At 27.0% G+C, this 13,277-nt stretch overlaps 1 protein-coding gene across 1 annotated transcript in view; it reads left to right on the forward strand.

The window, feature by feature from the left end:
• Positions 1-82: 82 nt before the first annotated feature.
• LOC111627413 (coiled-coil and C2 domain-containing protein 2A-like) overlaps positions 83-13,277 on the forward strand; it is a 50,083-nt gene continuing 36,888 nt past the window's right edge. Inside the window, exons 1-4 of the mRNA XM_023370981.1 lie at positions 83-233; positions 3,024-3,157; positions 3,229-3,351; positions 3,680-3,889. Coding sequence (XP_023226749.1) covers positions 83-233; positions 3,024-3,157; positions 3,229-3,351; positions 3,680-3,889 — 618 coding nt within the window. The remainder of the gene's footprint in view (positions 234-3,023; positions 3,158-3,228; positions 3,352-3,679; positions 3,890-13,277) is intronic.

A 13,277-nucleotide genomic window follows, 5' to 3' on the forward strand; every position in this document is an offset into this window, starting at 1 on the left:
GTCTATCACTGTAGGTTTATGGAATCAAATCCAGATATTTGAAAAAATAACAGTAATTTTTTAGATGTTGATCTGTCTGAATATGTCAGGTCCCATTCCACACCATCTGGTCACTTATTGTGGGCCTGGCCAAACACTTAATGGGTTTGATAAAAAAGACCTTTTTGGTGCCCATGGGGCAGAAAGGGTTAAAAATAAAGTTACAATTATTGATATTCATTATATAGTATCATGTAATGCAAAATTAGTCATTAATTCTGTCTCTTTTTTGCTTGCAAGTTGCATGATAGTGCAGCAAGAAAAATTAAGACACAGAAAGCACCCTTTTATCCTATGTACATTAAATTGAAATCACTTCTAAGTGTGTAGTTAAAAAATTTGCTCCTTAAAATTAAAGTTTAAAATAAAACTGAAAAATACTAAATTGAAGTTTAAATTTTGTTTTTATGGAGGAAGAGAGGCAAGAACAATTAAAATTAAATGTGTAATCAGGGTTAATGTTAAGTTGAAAAACATTAAAATGGGATTCTTCTGTATAATTTGACATTAGTGTGTAATTTGAAATTAAGGAATTGTAATTATGTATATAAGAAATAGTTTTTAACGTTAAAAACCATTAATGTTTTCAACGAGTGAAAGATTTTTTTATACGCATTGGACAATTCGTGGGGGGAAATATTGAAGAAAAGTCNGGTTACTTTTTGCAATTGTATTTAATTAATTACTAAATAATTTGTCATTAGAGGTAGATCTTTTATTAAATTTACGGAAAAGTAGCCCAATGTAATCCAGTAATGTAAAATAAAAAACTTGCTTTTATTTTTTTTTAAGTATAAATTTATATCAAGCCATATTAATTTAATTTATTTAGCTTTGGTTATTAATTTATTTTTGTACTTGTACTATGAGTTAAAAGGACAACTATTATTTTAAATATAAGCTTTATGTTATGTGTATTTGTTTTATCTTAAATAATTGTAATACAATTGTAATTGAGAAAGTGAGTTATTGCAATTAAAACCGGAGTTATTGTGCTGAATTGACCAAGAAATTAGATAATTGTGAAAGGATCTTGGCTTTCTCAATAATTATGATTATTAAATTGTCATTTTCTAAATTTGGTGAAACAGCTACAGAAAAGATTATTTCTATAAATATAAGAAGCATTTTTCAAATTTTGTGATGTGCAATTTTTATTTATTTTGTGCCAAATCTTACATATTTTTTCTTTTAAATGCACATATGAAAAAATTTTTCAGTTCATTGAGAATTATAATTTTGATGAACTTCAGTTATTGAAGAAATCAGCACATTTTTAGCCATTGACTCATTTGGTGGTCAGATGTTTCTGCATGAGAATAATTTGGCAAATATTGATATAACTTAAAACATACTATAAGCATACTTCTAATTTCATAGACAAACAGCATTCAATATTGCTGCTTCTGATGATTATTATGTCAAATAACAAAACACAGGTTAATATTTGAAAAATAAATTAAATATTTATTTAACTGTAACTCAAAAGATTGCATTGTTATATAAAAATTTTATTGAAGTAATAGTATAATTTTCATCTTTGCAATTTCATGTATGTCTTTTATTTAAATGCAGTAAAATATGACAAGGAGAACTTTACAAAATAGTTAAATATAAATTATTATAGAATATAAATTTCATGTTTTTAATTGCACTAAATGTTTTTCTTAAAATTGCTGTAAATATCAATACAGTAGAGCATTGATTATCCGACCCCCCAATTAACTGTCACATCAGTTAACCGATCGTTCTAGTTGGCAAATTTCAAGTGTCTACTAGTGATGTGGCGCTACAATATTTGGCTATGTCTTGGCTACTTTAATATAATTTTTGTTAAATTTTTGTGTGTTTTAGCTGGCAACACTGGCTCGATCATGAAAGGGAAGCCAGTATTTAAACGAGGCTTAATTTTCTAATTATGAGTGGTTGTTTGTTTTGTGAGCAATAAAATAATTTTAAAATAATTTTTAACGATACAATAGCGACGATTATTATTTTAAAAAAAATTTGTTAGGCTTAACATTGATGAAAATTCAACGCAAAGTAGGTTAATGATATACTAATATACTAATTACATTTAACTAATTAATAGCGATATACTAATATACTATACTAATAATGTATATTTTCATTATTTTCGGTTATCCGATTTTTTCAGTTATCCGACCAACCCGAGTCCCCAATTGAGTCGGATAATCGATGCTCTACTGTAGTTATGAAAGATTGCATTAATTTTAATTGCCGTTATTCAAAACTCATTGAGCTTTATAATTCAAAATATTCAAAGATTAACATATAGTTTCACATAATATATAATTTTAAATCATTTCAATTTATACATGCTTATTTTCAAGACTCAAAAATGCAAAAAATAAATTTTAAATTGAACAGTATTTAAATTATCATCAACTTAGCATTATATTTTTTCTCATTTGTAAGCAGACTTTCAGAAAATAAATAAACAATTTTTAACTAAGCACAGAATAAAATCACAAATTAAAAAATATAATAAGTTTTTATTATATAATATACAAACTTTAGAATTGAAATAAGTAGAGAATATTGAAATCTGTACAGATCTACTGTTTGTACAGCATTCAATTGAATGCCTAGGCAAAGCATATATTTGTATTTATTTCCTACTTTGCTGGTAACATATATAAACTTTTTCTAAAAATTTTAACATTAAAAACTTAATTTTTATTTAAAATATATAATTAGAAATATTCAAGTGATTCCATGAGCTTCCTGCATTTCTATACATGTTTTGTCATTGATTATTTGGACACATTAATATATTTAATCAATATTAATTTTAAATTGTTATACAAAAATTTCCATAAACAGTTTAGTCTCTTTTAATAATCTGGAATCATGCTTCAAGTTTAGTCTCTTATTTTTTATTCAAGAATCGATTTAATTCTGAGATCAATTTTAGTTTACTTAATTAATAATAAATATGTAATATTGACTATTTTATATAGTTCCTACAGATGCAAAAATAACTGAAGGAAAAAAGCCTCGTGATATTGAAGATGAAGGACTCTATGTAGGAAAATATCCCAGTATTACATCACATAATATTAGAAAATTGGAAAATAGATTTTTAAAACAGCAAGTATGTTTATTAAAAATACTTCAACTAATTTTTTTTAGTTTTATGTTAATAATTTTTGTTCTGTTTTTAAGGATAAAAAATGGTTTGGAGATAATGGTAAAATAACAATGCAACCAGATCCATGTAAAAAAGTCCCTAGTAGGCCTTTGCCACTAATCAAGCAAAATGAAAACTTGGAATCAACTTACAGAAAAGTATGAATAAGAACTTTAATAATAATAATAATAATTTAAAATGTTTAATGTTAGTTAAGATTGTATAGTAATAAAAATTTAATTAGAATATGAGTAAAAATATATTTAAGATTTTCTTGATAAAAACACTTGGATAATTAAAAATAAATTAACAAGTTTAAATAATTGTTTTATAAATTCACTTAAACAATTTACAAAGTTAAATTATTTGATTGAGATATTTTAAACCCTAATTATTCAATATTAATATAAATACTAAATAGTATAATATAGATGTAATTAATACTTATTAATAAACTCAATTTATTTAGAATTATTTATTTCTTAGGCAATAGTTGAAAATAAAGAAAATTGGCTTTTTGACAGACATAAAAATCCCGAGATTTGGCACCAACTCGATATTGACATTTGCAGCATTTCGTTTAATCATCATTCATTATTCAGTAAAGAACATGTTCTGGTTGCGAGATTAGTAGAATTAGTTAAAAGTTATAATGGATATCTTTTAACTGATAAGGGAGTATCTTTATCCCAAAGGGTATATATATTTATTTATTTTCTTTATTATTATTTTTTTCTATTTATTTATATTATATTCATATAATTATATATGATTTAAAAAGAAATAAAATAATACAGTAAAACCTGTCCAAAATGGTAACTTCTCTAAGTGGAAAATATCCTTTGAAATGGGACGGTATTTTGTATTAAATTTTATTATAAGCCAAGAACCTGTCCATCATGAAATAGAAGAGGTTTTTGCATATGAAGAATGTAACTTAATCTGGATGAAATGGAAAATTATGATTCTACTTGTAGACAAATAAGTAAAATCACTTCCAGGTATAACAGTCACTGCAGAGCATGACAAACTATGTTCCAAGAACAATTTTGAACCTTACCTTGTCAGAGAAATGAAAGTCATATGACGAGGAGCCAAATGGACAGTCTTTGTTAGAATTAACCATAGGCAGAATTGAAAATACTTTCACAAATTTTCAAGAATTGAATGAGTTTCCAAAAACCAAATTCTTGAAAATAAACTACAAATGTAATTTGTTAAAATAACAAATAAGGTGATATAGCACTCCTAATGCCTTATATGGAGTAGTTAATAACTAACTAGTAATGGGTATTTGAAAACAAGTTGATTAGCATGTTGATAATTAGAAATTGAAGTAATGATTAATTTTAAAATTTCTTGAGAAACCAGATCACTTAATATTGGTCTTTGTATTACTAAGTGCAATTAGAATTTCCAACTGCAGAACAATACTTGAATTGGCTTAATCACTATTGTGTGAGCTTATGAGGATCATATATGAGAAGTATTCAAATACCTAGTAAAAGTTCCTGGAAACAACTATTTTGAACTATTTAGAACTATTTTGAATAGTTCTCAATTCTTGCATTTGAATACTTCTATCTTCAGTTGGAATCACTTTGGATTAATTGAATTAATTCTAACAAAGATTCTCTGTCCAATTGGGATTAAGCTTAGTAATAAAATTTTTTGCATATGTAAAAATTATTTTACTGTAAAAAATGAATATAACTATGTGATATTTATCGCATGTAATTTAAAGATAAAAAAAGAAAAAATACTAAAATCTGTTTAAAATAGAAATCTCTCTAAAGGGAAAATATGATTTGGTACTGTGTGATTCCAGTTTACCAAGTTTTACTGTATAAAATTAAGAACAATATTGGAATTAATTAGTTTTGTCTTATTATGTTTATAAATGTTTTATTTCAAAGTATTTCTATTCAGTTGAATATTGAAAGCAATTTTGATGCATGTTAGAGATGTTTGGAAATTTAATCATAATCATGCAATTTAAAGCTTATTAATTTTTTCTTTTCTCATTTTTTACAGACAGCAGAAAATTTAAGTATTAAATCAAACTAAATGCTATGTGCAATTAAGCTTTAAGTTACAATTTTTAATCTTAATTAAGTCAGTATTAAGCAATTTTAAAATTTCTACCGCTATTTTATTTATTAATTAAAAAGTACAAGTATTTATTAGTAATTTAGAGCAACATTTTCCAAATTGGGGTCCAAGGACCCTTGGGTATGCAGACCTGTGCTAGAATGTCTGCAAAATGTTCAGAAAGTACCTAGTACTGTGGGGTTTATTTTCCTAAAAACATATTGATATCTTTACGAAATTCAAACTTGAATTTCAAAACTCTAAACCATTACAAATTTTAAATTTCACATTTTGATTGGTTAGAAAAGATTTTGTTTACTGATGTTGATTATAAAAAATATTGTCATATCAAATCTCACCAGTCACTAAGTCAGAATTGCTATGTACAGTACATATATCCCTGGCTGTAGTTTGTGACATATTGCAACAGTAGGCACTTATCAATCTAAACAGAAATATGTCATTTACATTACAGACTAAATATGGGATTATTAAATGGTTAGAAAATGGTGTAAAGCAGAATGAAGTGTGTGAAGAAGTGGATATGAGTAAACCAACAATTGCTACTATTTGGAAGGAGAAAGACAGAATTATACCAGTTTCATATTTGGTAATTCAAATGCTATAATGCTCAGAAAATCAGCATATGATGAAATTAAATTTGTAAGTGCTATATCAGCTTTTCTTTATTTCTAGGCTTATTATACCTTCATTCAGTAAAGACTAGCTTTAGAAAATCACATTTTCTAAAGGTAGTCTTTACTGAATGGTGCTATAATTAATAAACTTTTGAAGAGGAGTGTGAACAAATGATTAAAAAAAAAAAAATGTTTAAGATGTGCTCCCTCTGCAGTTACCAGGCACATTTTTGGAATTCAGTTTTGAAGAATATGTCTGGATTGATGACACTTGTTATAGGGAACTTTTGACTGATAATGATATTGTAGCTTCAATGCCTTTAAAAATAATAGAATTTGTGAGAATGAAAAGAAGATAACGATAAAGCTTATGATGATGATGTTGACATACTGATAATATCTGTTTTCAAAGTTATACAGAATACTGTTATTATATGAGAGTTTGTACAAACACCTAAAACTTGAAAAAATATTTTAAACAGTTTTTTACTAAGATGGGAATGTATAATATCAGATGAGTTATTTTTGTTCTGGATAATGAGGGGACCAAATAAGAGTCAACATCATTGTTTGACAATGATTTATTTATGATCATGTCTCAAAAGTTTTTCAATACAAATTGATTATTGCAACAATATTTATTTAGCATTCATCCAAAAAAATCATAGTTATTGGAATTCAAAATTTTCTTTGGATACAACAGATGGAGGGACTTGACAATTTCTTGTTCAGTTGTGATAATGTAATCCCTAATTTAGCCTAACTTAAACTAATTATATGTAAGAGAATAGAAATAAAAAAGGGAGGAAAGAAGGAAAGTTAAGTGGAAAGAAGTATTTCTAAAAACCCAAATGGTGGGAGAGGGTCTGTACAATTTCAGGGAATCTTGCTCACTTATCAGTAAGTTAAGAACAGCACAGTATTGGCTGATTGAAGTGCTGTTGGTGAATACTCAAAATTTATAATTTTTTTATTTTCTTATTGTTTCACTACTCTTTAAGCTATCAAGATCAAGTCCTATGTTATATCCTTTCTCCTAATCTGTCAAATATGATCTCAAGCCTTTGTCCAGCACACACATTATTCCTTTGATTCCTCTATATGTAATATGAGGTACAGTCAAAAAGTTGGGGAACTGGTCCAATAAAAAATGTCTGACATATATGTTAATTTATTGAGAGTTGTCATCTTCAAAATAAGTTCCTTCTGCAGCTATACAAAGATTCCAGCACTCCAGCACTCCAAAGATTTCAAAACACTCCTGGAACTTTTTTTTGTGACATTGTTAAGCACTTGCAATGATTCTGTTTCAATGTCATCAATATTCTCAAATCACTGTCTTTTCATTACTTTTTTCAGCCATGGAAATAGAAAAAAGTCATATGGTGCTAAGTCTGGTGAATAAGAAGGTCAGGGATCCATGACTATTTTATTTTTGGTGAGAAACTTATCAAACAGAGATAGCTCTGTGAGTTGAGGTGTTGTCATGAAGCAACAACCAGTTCTGAGCTTTCCAAAGATCTGGTCTTTTTCATCTGACATTTTTATGCAGGTGCCTCAAAACATCCATATAAAACTTTTGATTCACAGTTTGGCATTGTGTAACAAATTCTCAAAGAATAATTCTTTTTCTATCAAAGAAAAAACAATGAGCATGCTCTTGAGATTGGCATGCTTTCTTTGGTTTGAGTGAGCCATGATTTTTCTACTGAGTCAAATGTTGTATGGTCTCAGGGTTAGAGCCATAAATCTATGTTTTGTCTCCTGCAATCACTTTCTTTTCTGTTGCAGCCTTGCCCAAGTTTGAAACAAAATTTCACACACGCATGCTATTCCTTAAAAGAATTCATTTTTAAAAGCAATGAAAATCACAAATCGACAAGAACATGGATCTAATATAAATAGCAAGAAACAAAAACTACAAATGATAATGGCAGAAAGTTTGGCAGGAAACTAAATAATGTTGTCTAGTACACATCCTAGTTCACGCAAGTTTAACATGTGGCACCACAATTGGCCACATGTTCATCAGTCCCAGAACTTTTTGACTGTACCTCATATATATCCTTCACTTCCACTCCTGTTGTATTTATTCCTTATTCCTTTAGGCAATAAACTAGTAAGACAAAACAAAGAGAGGGGTTTGACAGACAAAAACATGAAAATAAAGACTAGTATATTGTAAAAAATTCTACAAAATATAAATTATAACTAAAATATAGTAAAAAAAAAAAAATGATATGTGACTATCATAACAAAACATTATGTAACTAACAAAAATCAACTAAATGGACTTCTTTATGTAAATATGTTCTTTGATACTTCCTATGTTGTAATATACAATTTTATCTTTGACTGACATTAAACTTTAGTTTTCAAAAATTAAGCTGTGTATAACAAACATCAGTTATAATGAACCATTTTTGACAATCTATATATGTTTGTTATAAGCAGACATTACTATATTTAATAAATTATTGTGAGAATATGGGTGAGGGTTAGCTCTCTAGTTGTTGAATTGCAAGACCCACTCACTTTGTCACAGGATGATTATTCAATAAATTGTCGTCGGGATTGCAAGATTCTTCTGACGTCAGGACCTGACACCAGTTAGGAGAGTTAAAAGGTCGCATCCTGACTCGTGAATTGTAAACAAATGTTGAGTAGGAGGATTGATTTGACTGTTGAGTGGAGAGCACAATGGATAAGTTGAGAACGTATCCGTTAGTCCAAGAATGACAGGTCAACAGGTTAACAAAACAAAAACTTTAATAAAACAATAAAGCTGATATATAAACAGTTAGTTATAGGGGTAGTATAAGCTTACATCTAAAATTCTATATCTACTGACTCTATCCTAAATCTAGGTCATCGAAAGAGAGTTTACATCAAGTAGTTAATTATCATACCTCTGTCGTATCTGGTGATAGAATATTGGTCAAGGCTTGGAAAGATATTTGCATATAGCATAAAATTTATAAGGACGATCCTTTGAGGACTATATGGTGAGACACCTCCCTATGGTCGTTTCCTAAGTATGTCTGCCCGTTATATACCCATCTAGCATGGAAATTTGGTCTCGTGACCACTTGTTGGCAGTGGTGACACCTGCAAATGTGTCATCACCGGACAAGGAAGTTCAAACAAATTGACTCATAGGTCTCCTGTTTCTTTTGTTTGGTTTTAGATTCTCCTGGTGGACCTCATTAACTAACAACTTTCTCATGATTAGCGATGGATTGTTTAATATATTTCTGAACCATTGTCTGGTCAATGTGATGGGGAAGGGATTGTTGTGAAAACCCTCTCTTTAACACAATTGTCTTAGTTGTTTACTGTTAAAATGAACACCTGCTCATTTGTTTTCTAATTGCTGTGGGAATGGATGAATTTCTAAATTAATACGTTTTTCGTTAAAATTTTACAAGAGAATAGCCCTCAGATCCTCACATTATGTAACCAAAACATCAATTTATTTTCAGTTTTTAATGGAAAGTATTTAGAATTGCATAAATGGTTATATTCCAGTATTGTTTAATTCAAACAACATTCTGCAAAATTTCATATTAACCCAGCTAAAAATTTAAATAAAGTTACATAATGCTTTTATATGATAAACATAAAAAGTGTTTCATATGTAAATGTCTTAATCTTAATTGTATAGTCTTATGATTTAAATTAAGATTCTGTCAGAAAAGTAGATTTTTAGGCTGAAAATATGTATCTACTATTAAAAATAATTTCATAAAATATAAAATATTTCAATGACAAAAAGACATTTTTCTTTTGACATTTATTTAGTTAAAAAATGCTATTTTCATTTAAATTATTGTATATGTATTTTTAATATAATCTTAATTAATGTGTTTTAGATATTTTATATATGAGAATGAGTATAATAAACATTTTTGATTATAATAAAATACCATAGCAAAATGATTAAATGAATGTTTTTGCTTTTTAAATTTAATGTAGAATCAACATATAAAAATATTTAATTGTTTGAGTCTTTCTCTATTAATTTCATTGGGAATAAAAAATGTTCATGTCATAACTTTTAGTTTCAGTTCTAAGCTTATATAAACAATAAATATATTTAATTTTTTAATGAATGATTTTTTCCTCCTATGAATTTCAAAGATATAAAAGATTAGCAAAGATGAATTTCTTTGTTTAGATGTTTTCCTCTTCTTACAAACATATGTAACTGCATAAAAATTATATATAATATTTTATTGATAAAATTCCAAACAGAATTTTTTAGAAGTTTTATTTAAGATATATCACTTTTAAGTGAATATAATTTTTTTATAATTTATAAGATGTATTCAAATAAAATTCAAACAAAAAACTAAAATCTTACATTAATGTTAATTACCATATTTTTCAATGTAGTCCTCTCTTTTGTAGTACATTCGTGCCATCAATGGACAGCTTCCAGATTCCCCATAAGAAGTCTTTTGGCTGCAGACATTTTCTTGAATAGCTTCAATTACTTCTTGATAGGAGGTAAATGGATGAGAATTGGGTATACAGAGCAGCAGACAATAAATGCAAACAATCACTCAAACTTCTTGGCAGAACCAGTGAAAACAGCTTTTCAAAACAAGAGGAAAAAGTTAATCTTCTGTCTGCTTCTTGTAGGACAATGCCCATCTGCATATCACACCATAGCAACAATTCAGAAATTAAAATTCTGTACTCTTCTTTCCCATTCTCCATATAGTCGCAATCTTGCCTCATTGGACTTCCACCTATTTGGACTGTTCAAAGAATTTTAGGTGGAAAGAAGCTTACATCTAATGAAGAAATAATCAAAACTAAGAATGGGTACATCTGCAGCCGAAAGATGACTTCTTACAGGGAATCCAGAAGCTACCCATTGACACCAGAAGCTACCAACCAATGACACCAATGTGTTGCAACAAAAATGGTCACATTGAAAAATAAGGTAATAAACATCAATGTATGATTTTTGTTTTTGTTTAATTATCAAATGAAGGGTTTGGTGGAAAAATGGTGTAGTCCATATTAGGAAAAAATTCTCTTTTTTCAAGAAAAAAGAGAATTTGTACTTGCCAGCACTTCAATATGCAATGTTTTATTAATAAGAGTGTACAGCTTGTGAGACATGACTGAACTGTGAAAGTTTCTAAGAAGATGGATTAATGATACACAAATTCAAATTTATTACTGTAATGATTAGTTTATATGTAGCTTTGGAGGATATGCTATTTTTCTACCAAGTCCCACAAATTATAATTTATATGTGAAAATGTCTCAAATGTAACTGATACAGACTTATTGTAAAACTTGTATGACGATTCAATCAATGAATATTTGATATTTTATAAATTATTCTTATAATGTTTTTTAATTATTATGTTTAAATTAATATGTTTTGTCATTTTTTATATTTAACAATTTATTATAAAAATATAGAGTCAGCTATTTTCATTGTTTAAGTTTTTAAACAATGAAAAAAAGGGTTTTTAGAAATAAACATGCATGATTAATTTTCACTATTAATATCAAAAAGTAACAAATATTAACATCGATTATTTATTTCTAAAACATATTTGTATCTACATATTAAAGAATTACATATACAACATTTATTCATTTAAATTTTTGAAAATATTTTTGTATAATACAGCAAGAGTAGGCATGTAACTAACACTTGTTAGTATTTTTTCTCCTCTTTGTTACAGGAAGTTATGTTCTTTTTTATCTTGAGTTGTATTATTCAGTATGCTATAATATTTCTTTTTTAATATTGCAAAAGTTACAATAAAAAGAACATGTCACTCTTGGAATAAATTCTATGTTCTCTAATATTTTAAAATATTATTTAATAAGTTAACTAACTAATATCTGTATTGATTATTTCATATGTTTAAAGATTTTCTAAAAATAGAATGTATAGTTTTAAAAAAATTTTAAATATTTGGCAAGCTTGGGTGAAGAATGGGAAACAATGATATTTTAAGCAGTATTTTATTTGGTTAATTAATTAATGATTTGCTCTTAAAAATAGAAACGAAATAAGTCATTAAAATATTAATTCACTTTCAGATTAGAACAAGCAAGAAGAAATGAAGTTTCAAAAAGAAAAATATATTTTAAGATATTTTATAATAATAAACAAGTTTGTCAAACTACTGAAAGGTATAGAAAATAACTAAATACATTTTTAAAAATTTTCTTAATAGCTAAACTTTATAACGTGATTTTTAATTAAATATATTTGCAGATTTTTTTTGTAAAGATATAATAATCTATTAGGATTTTAAAGTGTTTTTCCTTTCACAAAATAGATACTTGTGTGAAAAAAATGACAGTGTCATTTAATGTTACAGTATTTAAAATTCTTTTCATGCAGAATTTATTTTAAATGAAGTTCTTCTTATTTCATATTATTTTTTAAAAAATAATTACATAATTTATATTACAAAATTATTTTTGGAAAAGATAGTTTTTATTTTATATTATTTTTTATAAAGGAAGATTTTACATTTTTAGTATTTTGAGAAAATAATCATCTTTATATTTTAAGTCCTTCTTGACAAGAAAAAATATGGCATCCTTTTCTTAAACAGAAAAATTACTGTGATATATTTTTTGTTCTAATTTTTAACCAACATTTCCAGCAGTTATTAGTCAATATCTTAATGTGTTTTATGCTACCTTCTTTCATTGTATATGGTATAAAAATGTCAAAAGCACAAAAATATAAAAAATATACTGATTTAAAAAGTATCCAAATAAATATTCTGAATGTTGATATACTCTTGATTTTATACTAAAAATCTATTTGTTATACTGCTTTAAAAATTGATGATTTTATAACAGTTGAAAACTGAAAAAAAATTGATATTTTAATTTTAATACAGTGGATGATCGGTTGATGAACATAATCCGTTCCAAGACTTTGTTTGCTATCCAAATTGTTCGTTAACCGATTATCGATTTACCATAGGTTTTTATGGAAATTTGATTAATTCATTCTGGAGACCCCCAAAAATAAAAAAATATATACTTTCTTACTATGTTTATTTATATGTAATAATAAAAATACATATATACACAGTCTTGCATTTTTATTAGTCATGTTTTTTTCGTTTGTGGGGGTTAAAGAATCTGTCTAATGTTGATTGCTTTTCTCTCTTCTTCAGGATTTTTCAGAAGTAATTAATAGCATTGTAATTGTAGAGATCCCTAAGCCTATTAACCTCAACCTGGTTTGGATGCCATTCTAAGACCGTTGTTCTGGCATCATTCCACTTCTTCAAAAGATGTTTAATAGCAGATATCAGCATTAATCCTCTTTTTCAGAAGAAAACATATCTCGCCGA

The sequence above is a fragment of the Centruroides sculpturatus genome, unplaced genomic scaffold (genome assembly GCF_000671375.1).
Source record: "Centruroides sculpturatus isolate CEXI.00-Female unplaced genomic scaffold, Cexi_2.0 scaffold424, whole genome shotgun sequence".
Classification (NCBI taxonomy): Eukaryota; Metazoa; Arthropoda; class Arachnida; order Scorpiones; family Buthidae; genus Centruroides; species Centruroides sculpturatus.